Consider the following 19,984-nt stretch of genomic DNA (forward strand, 5'->3'; position numbering starts at 1 on the left):
AGAGGCCTCTCCGTGCAGGTGACCCAAATGAAGGGTGGGAATGAGGCGCTCTCAGGAGAGAGCGAGTGAAGAGCCCTGGGGAGTGTATGCCGATGGTTTGCAGAGCAGCAAGGAGGACTGGAGGGTGAGGGAGACAGCGGTGGGGATTGTGGTAGAAGGTAGGTACGTAGGGGCCAGACCCTGTGGGCCCTTTAGGCCATGGTAAGGGCTTTCTGTCTTTCTAAGTGAAATAAGAAGCCTTGGGCCCTTCCTTATCCTCCAAGCACATATATCTTGCCTGTGATTATCCCCACCATCCCCGTTACCACTGCGTCCAGGATCACTGCCACCACTGTACCCTATCAGTACCCGGGGGACAACAACACTGCTGTTCCTTCCCTACCACAGCGCCACTGACAGCATCAGGCATCACGGCCCTCATCCCCCCCGTGGTGGCACCATCATCATCACCACCCTTCCCCAGCCTGTGACTGCCCTGAGCCCCGCTCTGTGAGTCGCTCAGACCAGGGCGCTCGGAAGAGAGACTAGTGGGATTCAAAACCGGTCCAGCCATTGCCAGCGTAGATATTAAGAATCTGGGAAGAAGAGACACCTTTCCCTTGTCCAGGCCGCGAAATCATCCATTATAGTCCCATCATCAAAATGCTGTTTTTATCCCCGTTCCTCATCCTCTCTGGCCCCCACAGAGGAAGAAAGAGCAGGTAGAAATATGCACCGACCGATCTCACGTCCTTCCGCTGAAGGCTGATTCTTCAGTTTCCCTGGAGTAGGAGGGCCTCCATGAAAGAGGTTAAGTGTGTGCTGACTTCTTTTATGTTAAAAATAAACATCCCCAAGAAACAGTGGCATTGGTAGGCTTTACCGTACAATCTTGGGAAGGCAACTTCCCATCTCCCTGGAAATCCAAACCAAACAAGATTTTCTCCTGGTACAGTTCCAGCAGTAGAAACCAACATAATGAGCTCGCCCCGGGCACGGACTTTTCACCCTCCCCTTGGCAGCATTCTTGCTGGAGGAGCTGTATAAATATAGGCCTTAATATTTAAAACCTTGGGCCATTAATCTCCTGGTCTCCCTGCTTCCCCAGCTCACTCCATACCGCCCCCCCCAATTCATTTTTAAAGCCTAGCTTGATTATGCAGCCAGATAGTAATTTCAGTGAAAAATGACAAGTTCAGTCACTGCCCCAACCTATATCTCTTGCATGATTTAAGTTACTGCTCTAATTTTTTGTGAAGTCCAGGTAATTTAGAGCTTGGCTATGTTTTACTATCCTTTCTTCATCCCATTGGAGTTGCCATGATCTGGGCATTCAAAATTCATAAGACCTTCTCAGTCACGATCTGGGAAGGGAATTTAATTTTTGATCACTTCTGATGCTACTGATATTTATTATGATGCCCTTTTTTCCCCCCAAGGAGATGGCAGTGGGGAAGAGAGACCACTTAAAATTTTCTCTAATTAACAGAACTTCACAAGCCAAGACTGGAGTAGGATGGTTTGGGAGAAGTAGGGCCCCTGGTGAGAATGGATTTTAAAACCCTAAGTGTGAATTGCTTCTGGGTATACATAACCACTCTCTCTAACAGATGTTTCCCCTCAACTAAACATGAACCACACCCTCCTCTTACCTCTAATAACAAAACAAAACAAACAAAAAAAGAATTGTCCTGCCTATTTCTCATGGCCAGCTTAGTATAAAAAGTGTTTCCAGGTAAAAACTAGTATCACAGTAGAGAAGCCACTTATGAGGAGAGTAGAAGGCCCTAGAGAGGAGTCCCTGGTCTTCCAGGGCTGGTTACCTGGTGGCGCTGGCTAACGGGAGCCACAGCTGTGTGGTTTGGCCAGAAAGGCATGTTCTTTCGTTTCTGTCTCCCGTTTCCATGCTCTTACATACAGTAGGATTCCACAGGTGCCAGCCCTTGCTAGAGTCCCACAGCTATGTCCCTTACTCTGAGCCTTGCCAGCAGGGAATTTGCCACCTTGGTTCTGAACCATCTGGAAAGTCCACTGCCTCTTAGCGACCCAGTCTGTAAGCCCTGGGACACTGGGGTATGGCTGAGACCAACCAGATTGGAAAGCACAATGGCCCAAAGGATGACCCTGGCACCATGTGCATGGGGATCACTGGAGATGGGCTACGCATGCAGATTCCCAGCCCCCTTCCCCCTGCTGGCCAGAGCAGACTCCCTGAGGGTGCACTTTAGTAAACACCCTAGTGATGTTTGAGAACCGCTGACCGAGAGTGACCCAGACTCCAGGAGGCAGCTCAGGGCCACCTGCTGTGGACCTGGAGGAGTCCAGCGTGGAGGACAGTGAGCGGCAACAGCCTTTCCCAGCCTGCCTTCTGTCCAGCGCCACTGCCTAGTGTACCCGTCATTGGGAAGGGAGGGGAGACCTGGGGTGCCAAGTACATAGCTGTGTCAGGTCACCTGTGACTCTGGGTCCTTCACCTGTTCAGGCTGCCATTTGCTTTCTGCAGAACTAAGAACTAAGATGAAGTGACCACCAGGGGCAATTCCCAGCTGAACTAACACTAGTCCACTTATGTTCTCCATCATCTCCGAGACCACCAGACATCCCTCCCATGCTACAGAGCAGAGCATGTCCGAAAGGCCAGCTGTGGCCTGAAAACCACTTGGCCCCAACGAGGCTAAAGCGGAGGGTTCCTCCCCACCCCGGCGTTCCAGAACTTCTTCCTGCAGGCTAGAGGTCTAAGGAGCTTGAAGGGACATCCCATGATCAAGAAGACAAAAGAGAGCCCAAAAGCAAAATGAAACAAAACCCCAGGCTCGCTCAACAGGCTGATGGGAGCACGGACCCCACGTGCTGGCCTGACGTGCCTTGCGAGACAGGCAGGCGGAGGGCGAGCAGGAGTGGGATAATCCTGGGCATTTGCTTGTTAAGACCCTTCTACAAAAGTGGAGCGCCAGAGAAAAGCCTGGTGTAAACTGACGGGTTTGTGAGCACAATCTGCGGATTTGTGAGAGGCGATCTTGCCAGCTAAAGGGATAAGCTCGACAGCTGTGCCTAAGAAGCCTTAACCTGTGAAATATCTTTCAACTTACTGGCTTTGGAACCAGGGAGGGAAGGGAGCGGAGGCCTAGGAAAGGTGGCTGCGCAGCCCTTTGAAGGCTATTAGAAGGAGGGGAGAAACAGACCCGGGGAAGTGTGTTTCAGAGGCTGGGGGCAGGGTGTCTGGCCTCGCCAGAGGCAGTCGCTTAAGATTCTGCTTAGATGTGCTTTCTTCTCCATACTCCCTCGTCTCCTCCTTGTTGACCCTCCAAGACCCCAGCTCTCTCTCTCCCACACAAAAGCAAAGACCCATTGATTTCTTTTGTTAAAGGAAAGAACTGGAGAGGGGCACTGACTCTGGAAACGGGAACAGCTCACCTTCCAATGACAGGAGCCCAGGGGCCAAACTCAAGCTAAGGACTCACAGAAAGTCTTCAGCCTCAGTGAGGTGCCATTAACAAGAACTAGAGGCTGGAGGCTCGGAAGTCACTGGGCTGCAGGAAAGGGGCAGCCTCTGGGCTCCAAAGAGGAGCCGGGTCAGGGCCACTCCTCACGCAGCCTCCTGCTCATCCCCGCTGTCCCCTAGCCCTGGACATCACTCCCCTGCTGCCCACCCCACCCCCACCCTGGGCTCATGCCCTGCCAGTGACAGATCCACATCTCAGAGCCATCCCGTAAGAATCTTATGATTCTCACGTGACCCGGAGGGTGCGCCGAACCAGAGACTTAAGTCACTGCTCAAAACCTCTTTTCAGGTCAGGAAGGAAAGATCACTGGGGAGGTGAAATGACTCAGAACAACACGGGGAAGGAAATCAGCATTGGCTGAGGCATGCGACAAGAAGATGCATGCCTGCACCCTGTCCCTCGTTTGGCCTTTGTTTATGCTGTAATTGCTTGGTAATGCCGCAAGGCCCCGGTGTGCCCGGGTGTGGTCTTCCCTACCAAGCGAGGGCTCACACGGACAAAGCTGAAGTCAAGATGCGGAGGGTGAGCATTCTCTGAAAGCCAAGAAAGAGCAAAACAAATGTATCGTATTTCGTCAAGACACAGTTGAACTGAATGGTCTTTTAGCCCTTTTTCTTGTACTAGGAATAAACTGATTAATTCTCACCATTTTAAATATCTGAAGTGCTTGATTCAGAACTAGGAATGACCGTTTCACACCTTGGAGCTGTGTTCTCAGACTCTCCCATTAATGTGTTTTAGAGACATCAGCAAGAATCAGATATCGGACATTGCTCCGGATGCCTTCCAGGGTCTGAAATCACTCACATCGCTGTAAGTGGGGAGCAGAGTCGCGTGGGGGTGGGGGGGAGCATTGGCAGTGCGAGAGGGATGTGTATATTTCAGGAGGTGTTTATCAAGGCTTTATGTTCCCTTACACACTTGTGGCAACCTGGTAAAAGAAACAAATATTTCTTCAGGGGAAATTGATCTTGGGGAATATTTCTACAACCAAATGCATTATTTTTATTGATTAAGTGCCCAGCAGCCTTCCCAGTTATTGGCTTCTAATTCAAATGCATCTTCTGCTCTACCCGCACTTCCCCCTCCCTCCCGTGTGCCTCAGCAGGGCTCTCTGGGGAACTGGAGGGACAGAATGGTAATGTATGTTTATGACCAGTGCACCCATTTTGCCCATCTGTGTGACCTTGTCAAGGGAGAAGCTAATTTTCTTCCCCTGATTTTCAGGCTTTTTCTCCAAACCAACCTCACGGCCTTTGTTCTGAGTAAGCATCCCTCCCATCCTGGAAGGCCTTCTTTTCTTGGATATTGCAATCCTAGGGCAGCCTCCTGGGTGGAGCCACTGCCTCGCTCTCTGGGGACTCAGAGACCCACAGGGGCAAGAAGGCGTGGAGCTTTGTCCTGATTCTGTCAGTGATTCACCTGTCATGTGGCACAGGGGATGCCCCTTGAGTCTACTGTATATTTTCCCATCAGACAAAATGGGGATGGGGCTATCTTTCCTGTCTAACCCACATTCAGTGGTGACCATGATTAAAATAATTGGCAGTACCTATGAAGCCCTAAGGGTGTGCCAGGGGTCTTGCAGGTTCGTGCTCTTAACAACCTAAAACAGAGACTCCATCCTCATTTCTTTTACAATAGAAGGAATCAGGTGATCTAAACTCTACATAAATAGGATTTTTTTTTATTTTTTTAAAAGATTTTATTTATTTATTTGACAGAGATCACAAGTAGGCAGAGAGGCAGGCAGAGAGAGAGAGGAAGGGAAGCAGGCTCCCTGCTGAGCAGAGAGCCCGATGCAGGGCTTGATCCCAGGACCCTGGGATCATCACCTGAGCTAATGGCAGAGGCTTTAACCCACTGAGCCACCCAGGCGCCCCATGAACAGAAATTTTTACCTCTCTTGATCCTGGCTGAATCTCTGGCACCTTAAACAGCACCTGGCTTATAGTAATTACACAAAAATAAAGTTTGTCGAATAAGTATAATTATCCAAAGTCCATGACTGGGAGAAGCAGGATTTGAACCCAAGCAGTGCAACTCCAAAACCCGTGCCCTCGATTCTTGTGCGATGCTGACTCCCCAGATAATGTGAAAAATACGCACTAAGACCCAAGAAAGGTATCATCAGTTGATATTATTTGTATTATTGGATGACCCGCCCACTGAGTAGGGGCGAGGATGCTCAGAAGCAAGCTGTTGAGGCTTCGCTTCTCTCTGCAACCTGCTTGCTTAATTTATGAGTAGGCAGGTAACAAGATACACATTTCCCCCCACCTGGCCCCATCCCACTGGGGGAAGGGGCTGAGGACAGGGAAGTCTCTTGATTCAGCTGTTGCCTGCTGCTTGCAGAGTAAATTAGTTTCATTTATCGAATAGAACATCTGGCTGGGATATCAAAGACAGGATTGTATGTGAGATTAGTGTCTGCTTATTGTGCTGAAGATCACAGAGGAGCAGAGAGAGAGAGGCTCCGTGTGCTACCAGGATCCGATCCCTGCCCCCCTACCCTCCCATTTGCCTTATCTGGCTTCCCTCTGCTAGAACTTGGGCACAATCTGAGGACTGTGAGATGCTTCTGGTCCTGCAGGGGGGAAAAAAATTCAAAATCTGGTTGCCAGACATGAAATTGGCATCTCACTGGCCAGTGTTGAAATATACTGGGACCGTAAGGGAAGTGCCCCTCACCTCTAATTTATGCATTCATGCATTCAAGTAGAGGCCTGCTAGGCACATAGCATGTGACAATGAGCTGGATAGACAAGACCCTTGGTCTCGCGGAGCTTGGAATGCAAACACACCCAGCCCAGACTCAGGAGTGGCCAAACTAACTAAAAGGCAGGAAAGCCTTGCCCATACGCATTCATTTGTTTCAACAAATACTATGCTAGGCCGTGTCAGCTCTGAGCTCTAGGGAGGCACTCCAGCCATGAGCTCCAGCCATGAGCTCGCCACACGTCACCCAACGGAGCCGACATTCCAGGGAGCTGAGAGGTAGAGGCACAGAAAAATGTTTAAATAAATGAATACAGAAATAATAGAACATAACCTAAAGAAAAGTGATGTAGAAATAAAAACAGGGTGGCAGGTGGTAAAAAAAAAAAAAAAATAATAATAATTAACATATTTAGGAGAAGCTTCCCAAGGAAGGGATGTGGTCCCTCAGACCTGAAAGGTGGGAAGAAGGCAGTCAAGGAAAGACTTGAGAGCAAAGCCAGGTTTACTCCCAGAATGCTCCAGGGTAGCCCCACAACCCTCTCCAGTCTGCCGGAGAGTGGTTTGACCCACCAGGTTAGAGCTGTCCCATCTGGAGGGATGATGGGTTATAGGAGAATGCCCTGCCCCAAGTCCCCAGTCCCACCACCTCACCAGCTGCTGCTATACCAGAAGCTTTGACATCAGCTGAGATGAGCAGACAGTGACGCTACAACGTTTGGCACAGAGAGCAGTGGGACGTTAATATGAATTACAAATGTGAGTCTGAGCCATCATGCTGACTTTTATTTACTCATTAATTTGTTGAAACATTAATGAAACACACCCGCCGGCTGAGTGAGACACTTTTTCCCGGTGGCGTCTGGAAAACGGGGCTTGGCTTATTGCTCCCATTTACTATTTCCTCACCCTAATATTTTGTCTCCTCAAAGACGTGGAACAGCCTGGATTTGAAGTCTGAGTGGGGATTGAATGTTGTACCCATTCAGTGTATTTCAGGGCCCAAGAGGGAATTGAAAGGAAAAAAAACAAAAAGAAAAAAGCTCTCCCCGCTCAGTTTCCTCTAGACCGAGAGAAGCAGGCTGTGCCACGGAGGAGAGCAGAAAGAGGCCAGCGGTGGCCTTCAGCGCCTATGCAGAGGGCCAACCAGACGCCCTGGGCGCTGGGCCAGAGAGGCTGACCGCAGAATTCTCCCCCAAGCCCCGTCCCCCCACCAAATTTCAGAAGGCCAGACCATGAACAGGAGACACAGTGTGAGGGACCCTGGAGGTCTGATGGAGAGAGGGGTAAAAGAATTCAGAGTCTCTTGGTTCCTGCAGCTCAAAGAGGGGCTGGAGTGCAGGGGCATTGCTCCGAGGTCACAGTTCCTTGCTCTCCCGTGTTTCCCAAGAGCCAGTCCTCGACTCAGCAGTTTCTGTGCCACCCGGATAGGACCCCAGATCCCCAAAGCCCCGTCTGGATGGATGATTAAGGAACTCCGCTCAGGAATTCCTAGGATGCAATGGGATATTAAAAGGAAATGTTCTCTAGGCTGGGCTCAGCCTGATCAATACCCATTGAAGACAAGAAGACACGGGGCTGACCAGCTTCCTACACGTCTTATTTACTGCCGAGGTGTGAGTCATACTAGCCGCTCAGGGAGACACTACAGAGGGACTGCTGCTCCCTGTTGTGGTTTATTGAACTGGCCTGCCCAGGGGTGAAACAGGATAGAGCCCATTTCTCCTTGCCTCCCACACAGCCTGCCTCTCCAGCCCCTGGTGGCACTCTCCCGCTGTCCCCCTGGTAAGGAGCGGGGCTGAGGCTGGCCAGAGAAGGAGATGCTATGAGAAACCCCACCCACCCACCCACTGGAGTTGGCCGAGGTGGTGGCCTCTACGGGAGTGAGTCCCCGTGGCCTTGCCTCCACAGTGACCGCTCTCTTCTCTGCTCTGTTGCAGGGTACTCTATGGGAACAAGATCACGGAGCTTGCCAAGGGACTCTTTGATGGACTGGTATCCCTACAGCTGCTGTGAGTAGGCCTCTTGTCACTGTGTATGTCTTGGGGACTCTCTGCAGGTTCTTCTCTGCAAACTTCGAGCCACACACTGTACAGTTCTTTTGAGTTTACACATACCTAAAAGAAAAAAAATCTGAGCTGTCCACCCCACACCTCTGTCACCTCTTTTTGGTGGAAGGAAAACCAGGGAGTTGGCAGAGGGAGGCCAAGGTCAAGGTAAATAAATCTAAATGCTGTAGCTCAGGAGCCTGGCCTGGGCAGGCCACAGATCTGGGGGCTCGGAATGAAGCCTGCGTTGAATCTACAAGGGGCAACGTCTTGCAGGGGTGAGCTAGGAAAGTAGGGAACTAAAACACTGACACACCATATTGCAAGAAAGCTGCAGGGGAGCTGCTGTCAGGCATGTGACCTTGAAGACGGGTGGGGGAGGGGTGGTGAAATAATTATACAGAAGAGCGTAATCCGTCACCAGTGCGACTCTTTCTTGCTAAGATGTGGCTGAGGGGGGATGTGTTTATTTAATTTAAAGGAAGATTTGTTGCCTCGAATTTTAAGCTCTGGGATTATTTATTTGCATTTATTTCATTCTGGTCATTTGAGCTTAAATGTTTGAAGAAGATAATTGGACTCTGATGAGGAGAGGAACTTAGCTGGTCCTGTATTTAAAGATTTTATGATGGGGGTGAGTTATCTCTGGTCTGTGATGCGGTAGTGTGGCGTGTGCGTGCGTGTGCAGTGGGTGTCAGGGTGTGTGTCTGTGCGCACACTTCCTTGCCCGCTCGGTGACCATCGCAGTTCCTGGGAGTTGATCTTGAATATCCTGATAGCACTGGAGTAGACCAGGGTCTCAGGGAGGTAAATGACCTGCCCTCGGGCACATAGCAAAATCGGTGTGGAGCCTGGAGAAGGCGCTCAGCCCCCTGAGTAGATTGCCTCTGAGGGCCGACGAGTGAGCAAGTGGGTGCCTGTATCTTTGTAAAACCATCCCCAAGTCACAGGCGGTAAGGAAGGGGCCCCCCAGGTCCCCGCGTGCAGTTAAGCAAACTTGACGGTAGACGTTTGTGGACCAGGGAGTCAAGCTGGTCTCCGGCTGGAAGGGAGGCCGGAGCCTCGAGCAGAGAGAGGAAGGTTGCTCGAGCAGAGAGAGGAAGGTTGGCAACACTTTCTCAGGGTGATGCCCAAAGACTCTTCAAGGAAGAAGATGTGAGAATTTTCTTCAGTCTTTCCCTTTCCGCATCTTCACTTCCTACCCTTCCTGTGTCCTGGAAGACTCGGGTCTGGACAGGTCCTCGCAGGACCACGCAGTCAGGAACATAACGCCAGGTGGCTGCCCCGGCCTGATGGCCGTCTGTGAGCAGTCGTCGGGTTTGTTGTAATGAAGTGGCAGGTGAGGGAAGGAAGGTTCCCGGTCTTTTTGTCTGTATCCCCCGTCACCACGTCCGTCTCAGTCTGAGTCTGTGTGAGCATACGGGTTTTAAGTCCCCCGCCCTCAGGTGAGCCTTGAAGGCTGTTAGTTACAATGACACGCCAGGGCTCTGCGGGGAGCTGGGAGTTTCACAGATGGTGTCCTTTGCTTCTAGCAAAGAAGCTGTAAGTTACAACCACCACCATCAACTAGCTAACTGTAGCTATTAATGCCTGGAAAGAAGTGTAACAATAGCGTGGGCCTTGAGGGAGATTTTGGGGTGTTGTGTTCCACTGGGCTGGGGTGAATATCCCTTTACAATCAGCATGTCTGATGCAGCATGTCTGATCAGGAAAATGCCCTTGCATACATTAAGGAGAAACCTAGCTTGCATCAAAGTGCCTAGCCCAGGGCATTGCTTGTTGCAAAGATCAATAAATGCATGGGTGGGGGGAGGGGATGCATGTTTTTTAAAAAAGGAAATGTCTCCCAGCTTGGAGCGGACAGCAGTGATATTAATAGAACTCGTAGGACTTTGCAGGGGCAGGGAAGGCAGCTCTAGTTCAATCCCACCACAGTTTTGAACAGATGGAATGGAGTAGTTGGGAGCAAAGACAAAGCATCCCCCTCACACGCTCCCAAAAGTTGACACAACTTAGGAGGGCTTGCTTTCCAGAAAGAAGCAGCAGCCACCGCCTGTCATTGGGCTTTGACCTGCTGCTGAGCAGTTGGAAAGCACGGCCTGATTAGATCGAATTTAGCGTCCAGCCCGCTGTAGATTGGATTTCTCCTTGTTAGGCTGGAGACACTCTGATAAGAAGGCTCTGATTAGAATACCCTGGTAGTCTGGGTAATTTCCTCTCCTTTGACTTCAAGGCTTTTTGCAAGAGGTTTGTGTTTATTTTTCTCTCTCCGTTTCTCTAATTATTGGTACATCACAAAGTCAAGCTGTCTCTGCGGTGAAGTGATCCCAACTCTTTCCTTCCTGGCACTTGTGAGGCTGCCTGTAGCAAAGTGGGTACATTGAGTTGTCCTGCCTGCACCCCCTTGTCCCATTTCTGCACCAAAGAAAAAAAATTTTTCAGCCATCCCACCAAATTTGCCCCATCCCTGGGTCGTCCTCCGGGTCAATTTCTTCATAGCTTGGTTCCAGCAGATGGCCAACACTAGGCCATCTCGGGCTTCCAAGTTTCTCAGAAGCTGCCACAAATGGGTCTATGTGGAAAAGCTTCATAGTAAACCCCTAAACCCAACGCCCTGTCCTCTGGGTGTCAGCCTCAAAAGAGTCACCTCCTTTAGTTTAAGTCCCAAAATCTTAAAGGTCAAAGGAACTTCGGGGCTCCAAGCACAACCTTCTACCCAGCTGGTGCAGAAACCCCTGCCCCATGCCCTCTATGACATAGCCCACCTGTTCTTACTGGTGGTGTTTGCAATGCATCATCACTGTGTGCTGAGAGGCTTAGGAAGCTACCTTTCTTATACTAAACCTTAGTAATGGCTTCTGGGAAACTCAGAAAAGGCTATTCTCAAAGTCTTCGAATGTTTCAAAATAGCTAGTATGTCTCCCTGTAATTCATCCCAGACAGGTTCGATTCTTGCAGACACTCACCAGGGGGAGCATGTGGTGGTCTATCAGCTTCCCTCCTTAGAACAGACAGCTGGGGAGCAAGCCCAGCGCCCACTGGGACCTGAAATATGTTTAGAGACTCCCTCCTAAACCTCTAAGAAGTCAGATATCCCGCATGAAGACATCTCAGAAGCCATGGCTAGGACAGGATATGCCACTGCACATATGCTCCCAACTCCAGGGATGGAGGCAGCTGGATGACCAGAGAGGTGACCTGTCCTCTTGTCCCGGGCTGCACCTGTCCCCTTCCTCACCAGAAACTTAGAATCAGTACTTAGGATGCTCCTGTTCCTGTCCATTCCCCTGCCTATCCAGGCTCCTGGGTTCCTAGGACATTAGCCAATCAAGTGCCCCCAGATCCCTCATGTTGTAGCTCAAAGGTCAACCTCTCCCAAAGCAAGAAAAGCCATCAGCATGTCTCTAGAACCATCACTTTCTCTTCTGACAGGCAGCCGCCAGTTGTGCTGCTTCAGCTTCCCCAGGAAAAAAAAAAAAAAAGCATTCACTGATTGCGTGGCCTGCATAGAAGTCACCTGAGTGGGGTGGGCCATCATTTGAGGCAGAAGCTTTCGTGTAAATACTGGCTGTGATCGATGTTAAGCCTGCCCCAGGAGGTCTTAAACCAAACCAGACTGTCTTTGGGCTGGAATAAGTTAAGACAACCCAGGCACCTGTTGTTTGATTTTCTTGGAAAGCAGACAAAACCATTTGAGAATCTTGGAGTTTGCCAAGCAACATGCCAATTACAGGGCAGTAAGCAAAACTCCACTCCCGTAGCTCACTTTTCCTCACCAGCTGTTTCTCAAGTAATATCACTGCTACTAATAGTAGCCGCTAACATTTACTGACTACCTACTATGCTCCAGAGCCTGTACTAAAGGAGTTTGACATGCTTATATGCTTCTCTAATCCTTACAACAATGCTAAGAGGAAGGTGTTGTTGAAAGGCCCATTTTATGGATGAGGAGACTGAGGCATTGAAGGGTTAAGGAACATAACCATCATCACTCAGCATGTAAGTGGCAAAGCATTGGCACTCAGGCAGTCTAATTCTGGAGTCCATGCCAGAGACTTCTGCTTCAGCCCCAGTCCCAAGCAGATCTACAGAGCTAGTTTGGGGATCCACGGAACGAACATTCCTCACTGGCTCAAGCCAAGGAGGAGGTGCCGCTGAGCTAACTGTATCTCGTTCCTTTGGCTGTGCCTCAGTATCAGTCCTGGGCTGCGGTCTCCCCATGGAGGCTTAAGTGGGTAGGAGAAGAATAAAAGTAAATTTGCTTTTTGATGCACTCCTGAGAGAAGCCGTTTCCCCTTTCTCTTGTACCTGGGGCTTCCCAAGGAAGGTCATCAGGGAGACTGAAAGTCCGGGGTCATCCCATGCTTGGTCATCAAGTGAATAACTCACCCCTCTTAAAGGACCAATTAGCAAGCAGGAGGCAATGGAAAGGCGATTGACCACCCTAGTCACTGTTAAGGAAGAGGAGGAGCCAAGCCAGGTCCCACTAGGCAAGGCCTTTGACCTCCAGAGAGCCAGTGATGGCTTCCCTGTCTGGTTCCTCAGTCTCCACTTCCGTCTGCTTGAACCCTCTTTCTAGAGTCATCCTGTGTCTGTGGACTCCAAGGAGGTCCTGTTTCTCAGACAGGCCACCTGCTGGCATTGCTACATTTGCAGTTTCCCTCCCATCAGGAATCACCATGACAACCCACAGCTGGTGACCAGCAGTGCAGCCATGATCAGGAGAGAAGGAAACAGTCCCCTTTGTCCTTAGTTGGGCCTGGGAGGGCTCCTCCTGTTTCCTCGCATGGGCGTTTAGCTCCATATGGCCCAGAGCAAGACAGGGCAAGGTTAGACATTCTTGACCTCTTAGCCCTTGGCATCACCTGGCTCCTCTCCGGGTCTGCTTGCAGTAGGTTCCTGAAGGTCGGAGCAAATCCCCCACATGATACGGTAAGGGGGAGAGCATAATATTTGTTCTAAGGCAAACGAGTAGGATAAAGAAATTCAGGATGGTCGGAGGTTAATTCTGGAGAAATTAAAAGAAAAAAAAGAGGAAGAGATTAATGAGGGAGGCTTGACTCTGTGCCCAGCAGCTTCATCAGAGGTCCGAACTACCTCCCCAGATTGGTGTCCTCGCTAATAGTTTATGCCCGTGTGTAATAGTGGTAAATACTTACAGGGAGAGCTCTTCTAAGAAGGAACCGTAGAAAGGGCTATGCCAGGCCCTTGCTGGTACCACCCTTCCCCTCCTGTGTATCTGCGTCTGAGCGTTTATGAGACAGAAACTGACTCCCCAGCCTTGCGTTAGGAAAAGGGGGACCCACAAAGCACCACCCCCTACCCTGCCCCTCAAGGCAGGATCCTGGGCCATCTTCCTGTCCCATGGTCTTTCCTGCAAGGGTTTCGCTTATTTCCAGGAAGGGGGTCACCCTACTCTTTCTTGGCACCAGTTTTCTGAGAAAACCTTGCACTGTGGGGTCTGAACATGCTCAGGGCATTTCCCGACAAGCACCACAGAAGTAGGAGGGATCATGTCTCCGCTGTCTGCCACAGACCCGTGGGCAGGTGTGGAGAATATAAATGCCACCCAGAATGTTAGCTCCGGGCCACTGAATCAACACGTGGACTGCCCGAGTTGCCAAGGTGATTTTAATGCGATTTATCAGTAAACCCAACTCCAGATGTTTGTGTTTTCCAAACCTTGCGGCAAAGGCCTATGAGCTCCATGGGACTCTTCCCTGAGGATATGTGGGCAAGGACAGGGGCAAACACTGGGGGCTCGGTGGCCTTCTGTGTCACTGGCTTCTTTAGGGAAACTGGGGATGGTGGGTCCTCTTCACCGATCAGGGCGGACCTCATCTCCCTGCCGTGGTTCTTTCTCCTGTGCTACCTGGGCCTTGAAGGAATGAAGCTGCCAGCTGCTCCCCATGTGGAGAGCAGCTGGGACTTCTGTGGCCAGGCCAGGCCGAGTCCCCTAGTAGAAGGACCTGAGTCACAAGGCCCTCCTGAACACAGACTCAGGGTATTTCACCCCCCACCCCACCCCCAAACACACACATACACAGACACTCTCTCTCTCTCTCTGTGGTTCTCAGTGGCTTGCTTCCAGCCTTGCCTTTTCTGAAGGCAACAGCTCTGGAAAGGATTATCTCTCAGCAGCGTCGTTACGTTGGTTAGTCAGTGGGCTGAGTGCTAATACCTCTTGACACGGAACATATGTGGAAGCTGAACGTGCTCCGAGAAGAGGGGCGGCCGAGGGCCTCGTTAGGGCTCATGCTGGAAATAAATGTAGAAGGCGATATCCGTGCGCTCCCACTCTCCTTAATCTCCTCTGAGGGGAGCATGGCGCTTTTCGTTTTGTTTTATTTTATTGCAGAATCATCACAAAGTCACAAAGTCCGTGGGAACTTCTACGGAGAACATTCGGCCACCTCCTCCCAGAGGCATTAGGTGATTCCCCAGGCCCCTTTGTGGGCATCAGGGTGGCACCTAGGTGGGAGCAAAGTCTTCGGGCTAAGATAGCTTGGGTTCACTTCTCAGCCTACACTTACTAGCTGTGCAAGTTTGGTCACTGGTACTTAAGCCTTCTCTGTCCTAGTGGTGTCATCGGTCACACAGAGATGGCACTCGTCCTGCAGGAGAATGTGTGGAGATTCATGAGTTCGTGTTTGTAAGGGCTTTGGAGGGTACCTGGCTGAGCATCGTGCTTGTTACCGGTAGGGTCATGTGGCCCTGCTCTTCGTCTGGCCTGACCATCTCAGTCCCCCTCTTCTTTTGCTTATGAGACCTCTGAGGCCCTTTGGGAGGTGGGCCTGGGAGCAGGTGACTCTGGGAGGAGGTGGCCCCACAAAGTGGTTCAATATGCTTTGGGGGGAAATATTTATGAGCATGGTATGCCCCCAGCTCCTGATTCCCTGGACCCAACAGACTAAGCTGGGATGAAGTCAGGAGGTCAAAGTTTTGAGTTAGAGGCAAGCTGGAGCTTCTCATCTTTTTCTTTTTTTTTTTTTTTTAAGATTTTATTTATTTATTTGAGAGAGACAGCGCATGAGGGGGAGAAGTCAGAGGGAGAAGCAGACTCCCCGATGAGCAGGGAGTCGATCCTGGGGCTCCAGGATCATGACCTGAGCTGAAGGCAGCCGCTTAACCAGCTGAGCCACCCAGGCACCCTGGAGCTTCTCATCTTGCATGAGGGACACTGTTGTCTCTGCTTCATCACTGCCCCCTGATCTGCCCAGGGTGGAGTGAGAATTCAGGGGAGCCATGCATACCAGCTCCCAAATCAGCATGTGGTCAATGATCGCTGGCCAGTGGGAACCCTGCTTTGTACATGTGTGAGCCCCTCGGTGAAGAACCAGCCACTTTGTGCCAATGGCAATTTGGTGAGTGTCCCAAAGAGTGTCCCATCTCTGACAGCTTGGTGCCACGTCCTTCCTAAGAGTTGGCAGGATTCCTGATACCTCTACACAACCAAGAGGCAAGGCCTATGTCCACCTGGTGCATTCTATGCCCAGGTGCATTTCCAAGCTAGCAAAAACAGCCACTCCCAGAGTCAAGGAGCACCCTCCAATGGGCACAGAAAAGACAGTTGGATATTATATGGTGGAAAGAGTTGAAGTCTGAAGTCAGGCTGACCCTTTACTTATCACTGGATGACCTTGGTCAAAGCCGTCACCACTCTGACCCTCGGTCTCCTCTCCAGCCAAGTGAGGACAATCCTAGTGCCACACAGAGTGGTATCTCTAGAGATGACACTGTGTTTTCAGTATCCGTCCACCAGCAGCTACATGGCTGCTCCTCAGAGGGGGGTGATGTCATGGGACAGGACAGATGGAGCAGCCTTGAAGGAGAAAGAGGGAGAACCAGTCCCTCCAGTGAAATACTGAGAAGGCCTGTCTTCAGGACTTCTTAGGGAAGTGCTGAACCCCATTCCGGATAGCTACTACCTCTTTGCTCTATCCCAGTGTGTTTTCTTAATTCCCCTCCAACTCTTGTCCGCGTACCAGGTAGCTCAGAGGTCCCCCCGTGGAAGGCAGATGGAGCTGAGTAGCCACCAACCTTCCTCCCAAAGGACAGAGGCCAGGATGACAGGTTTTCAGATTTTGCTGGAGCTAGGGATCAGCAAGACTGTCCCCAGCATCTAAATCTGGATAAGCAACTTAATTTTATCTCTCCCTGCACCTACGTGTCTTGCCTTAGAGGCAGGCATCCTGGGAGAGAACGAGTGACCAGGACACTGTGCCCATCTGCGTTTCCTCACGTGCTCAGCACCTCATGCTGTCTTTGCCTGGTCATTCCACCAGCCCGGCTTGTTTTGATGCCTCCTGTCTTGGCGCTAGCATCCCACACTAAAACATCTAGAAGCAGCAGGTAACAAGAAGCCTCAGTAGTTCCCATGAGTGAGGAGGGCCAGAGTAGCAGGCCACTGGGATACCCTTTCAAGGCAGGTCCAGGTCACCATGGCACTCTCCCTGTGGGCCTCGTCCTTGTCCGACGTCCAGCATTCCCCAGAGCGGCAGCCGGGCTCGCTCATCCGCACGAGGGTCCCCAAAATGAGTGCCCACTTAGGAGAGATGGGAGAAGAAACTAGTGAAAGGTACTATAGGGACCAGTGAGGACTGTGGCAAAGGGGGCAGCGGTCCTATCTAAGGGGGATGGCCACTCCGTGGCCACCAGGGTATGCAACATTACTAGAGCGTCTTAAAAAAAAGTTTTTTTCTAAAGGAAATAGAAATCTGATGTGTGTGTGTGTGTGTGTGAGAGAGAGAGAGAGAGAGAGAGAGATTTCCTGATTTTAAAACACTGGGAGGGTAAATAAACAGATTTGCATGTGGGATGTTGTAAGATCTTGTGTGTGTGTGTGTGGGGGGGGGTGTTCCCTCCTCAGACCATCAGACCTCTGACTTGGTCTCTTTCCTGAATTGTTCAATGTTTCCTAGCAAAGTGATGTCCTCAAAAGGCCCTGAATATCAAGGTTTGGAACAAATCTCTCACCACATACTTTATTCTTCTTTGTAAACAAGCAAACCAGATACAAACAAGCCTGTGTGACGGGTCCGTTCCCTCCCTGTGGGCGCTCGGCCGTGCTGGGTCCCTCCAGCTTTTCTCCATGGTGCCCTCCTTGGAGAATGACCTTGACTGAAGTGTCATACACAAAGCACAGGAAACTCTTGGGGGCCTGCCACCAAGGAGATAGACAGATGGGTGGGGTGTATAAGACATTCATAAAGAAGAAAGTGCACCCTCCAGAGACCTCAATTCTTGTAACTGCCTCCAGCATGCTCCCTGGCAACACGTGTGACCTTGACCAAGCCACCACACTCTCAGCCTCCATTTTCTCATCTATACTTAGGAGGCTGGCCCTGCCCATCTGCCCAGGTTACCGTGGGAACAATGGGATGCCAGGAAAGCACTTTGGAAAACAAGAAAAATATTCTAGTAGTGAGAGCTTTCCTCCAGGAGGACATCTGTGTGAACCCTTGGGACTCTGCCCACTATTAGCCAGATTAAACAGGCATTTTTCCCCTTGTCGCTGCTGCAGCTGCCTGCCCACACACAGGCTGTAGGGGGCCCACTGGGAGGACGGGCCTGCAGCAAGGGAGCCGTGGCACAGATGACGGGGCTCCCGGGGGCAGCCTCATCATCACCAACTCCAGTCCCCCTGGACCCTGGTGTCTGGGCCTCCAGAGGCAAGCCAGCCCACGACGAGTCTCCTGGGCCATTCCCCCATGGGAGAAGCACTGAGCCAGCCTTGAAAAGGGAAATTTTAAAAATTTAACATTTTTACTGGTTAGTTTAGTTCTCCCCACCCTCTCTTCGATCAAAGAGGGAATGAGAACTGATTTTACACCAGTTAAGAGGGCACAACTAGTCGGTCTAACATTATAAGGGAAATTCTTAGGACTCAGATTTTCTTGACTTGCCAACCCTGTTCTGGAGGATGCTCCTAGAAGCCTCACAGCATCCCCTGTGCTGGACCAGAGCTTTTCTGGAAAGGCAGCTTCCTCTAGTGCTGCTTGTTTGTTTGCTTGCTTATTTGTTTTTGGTGGAGGGAGGGGTCTGAGGCTCTAAAACCAGGGCAGATGGGTGCCTCCTCACCGGATTGTGGCCCCCTGGAGTTGTGGATGGGGTTGGGTGTATTTCTTAGTCACTAAGAAGCACTAAGAAGAAAGGGAAGAAAAGAGATGTCATTTGTGCCATCGGGGCTTATAGTCATCATAGGCGGGAGGTAAATGATAAGCAGCAGTGAACGTCCATCACAAATCGAGACGCTTGCTACGAAGACAGTAAACTGGGCTATGGGACACCATGGTGGGGAGCCTGGGGGCCTTGCTGTGGATGAGGGGATCGGGGCCGGGCTCTCCGAGGAGGTGACATCCACACTGAGACCAGAAGAGGGGAAGGAACCGCCTGATGAAAGTGGGTAAAGAGTGTGTTCAAAGGACCTGGGCTAAACGCTTGTGGGGTGTTTGAGGAACAGAAGTGTCATGAGCGTGTGTACGTGGGTGAGAGGGACAGGGCAGAGGTCAGGTCACACGAGGTTCCATCCGCATGCGTGCATGTGTGCACACACATCAAAGGGAGGATGCTCACCCATGGGTGTATTTTTCTGGGAGATCGCAGGGCCTATGACCGCCATCAGATTTCCAGCGGGACCCGTGGTTCAGAAGCACTCCAAGGAGTTCTCTGAGTCAAAATTGCCCTTCGTCAATCAACGCAAGCTTTAGCACGATGGTGCCCAGTGATTGTTTTTGCAATTCCTGGAAGCTCCGCATTCTAAAGCAGAAAGGAAAGCATGGCCATGCTGTTTCCAGCCTCCCCCGCGAAGGCACAGGGAAGGCTCCAGGTGACCTCAGCCTGTGACGCAGCACCCATGCTAAGTGGTGTACAGGTGCCCAGATGTGTGTGGAGTTCCAGGGGCCACAGGGATGCAGGAACACCCCCTCCAACCCCCACCACCCACTCTCAGCAGCAGGGGCCGTGGCTGTAAGGCGCACGTGGAGTCTGTAGCCTGTCACCTGTGGGCACAGCCTTGCTCCACAGGGAAGTGGCAGGATTACAGAGTCACTGGCCTCTCTCCTGCTTGCAGCCTCCTCAATGCCAACAAGATCAACTGTCTGCGCGTGAACACATTTCAGGACCTGCAGAACCTCAACCTGCTCTCCCTCTATGACAACAAGCTGCAGACCATCAGCAAGGGACTCTTTGCCCCTCTGCAGGCCATCCAGACCCTGTGAGTACACCCCCGCAAGAGGCAGCACGTGCCCAGAAAGCAAGTGACCCCAGACGCCCAGACACACGGAGCATCCCAGAGAAGGCAAAGTGAGCATGTCCAGGAGGAGGTCTAGAGCCTGCGGTGAGGAAGGACTAGTAACAGTGGTTCTCACTCACCCCTACCGAGCACTCCCCTGGTACTCCACACCTTGCTGAGGACTTTCCCCTGTAGTCAGAACTTTAGGCCTCAGCAACCCTTTGAGGTAGGTGCTGTTATGATCTCTCATTTCTCTGTGAGGAAACCAGGGCACAGAGAGGTTAAGTTAACTTACTCAAGGTTGCACAGCTAGTAAGAAGCAGGATATGAATGGCAGAGTTGCAGCTCACCTGCTCTCTTAACCACTGTGGCCAGTGTATTCTGAGCCGGCTCCGTCTCTGCTGATAGCCCAGTCCTGTCCCCCTCAAAACCACCCCACCACCACCCTGCAAAACCAAAGCTCTGGTGCAGGCACTCGGAGTATTTCCCCTCCATCCTCAGGG

General features: G+C 51.2%; 1 protein-coding gene across 2 annotated transcripts in view; it reads left to right on the top strand.

Moving 5' to 3' along the window:
* Nucleotides 1–19,984, top strand: part of SLIT3 (slit guidance ligand 3) — a gene marked incomplete at its 5' end in the record, with an annotated part of 594,733 nt that overhangs the window by 485,747 nt on the left and 89,002 nt on the right. For both annotated transcript variants that reach the window (XM_082724113.1, XM_082724112.1), the window contains 3 exons: nt 4,224–4,295; nt 8,141–8,212; nt 19,320–19,463. In XM_082724113.1, the coding sequence (XP_082580239.1) occupies nt 4,224–4,295; nt 8,141–8,212; nt 19,320–19,463 (288 nt within the window). The remainder of the gene's footprint in view (nt 1–4,223; nt 4,296–8,140; nt 8,213–19,319; nt 19,464–19,984) is intronic.

The sequence above is a fragment of the Mustela nivalis genome (assembly GCF_964662115.1).
Source record: "Mustela nivalis genome assembly, chromosome: 3".
NCBI lineage: Eukaryota > Metazoa > Chordata > Mammalia > Carnivora > Mustelidae > Mustela > Mustela nivalis.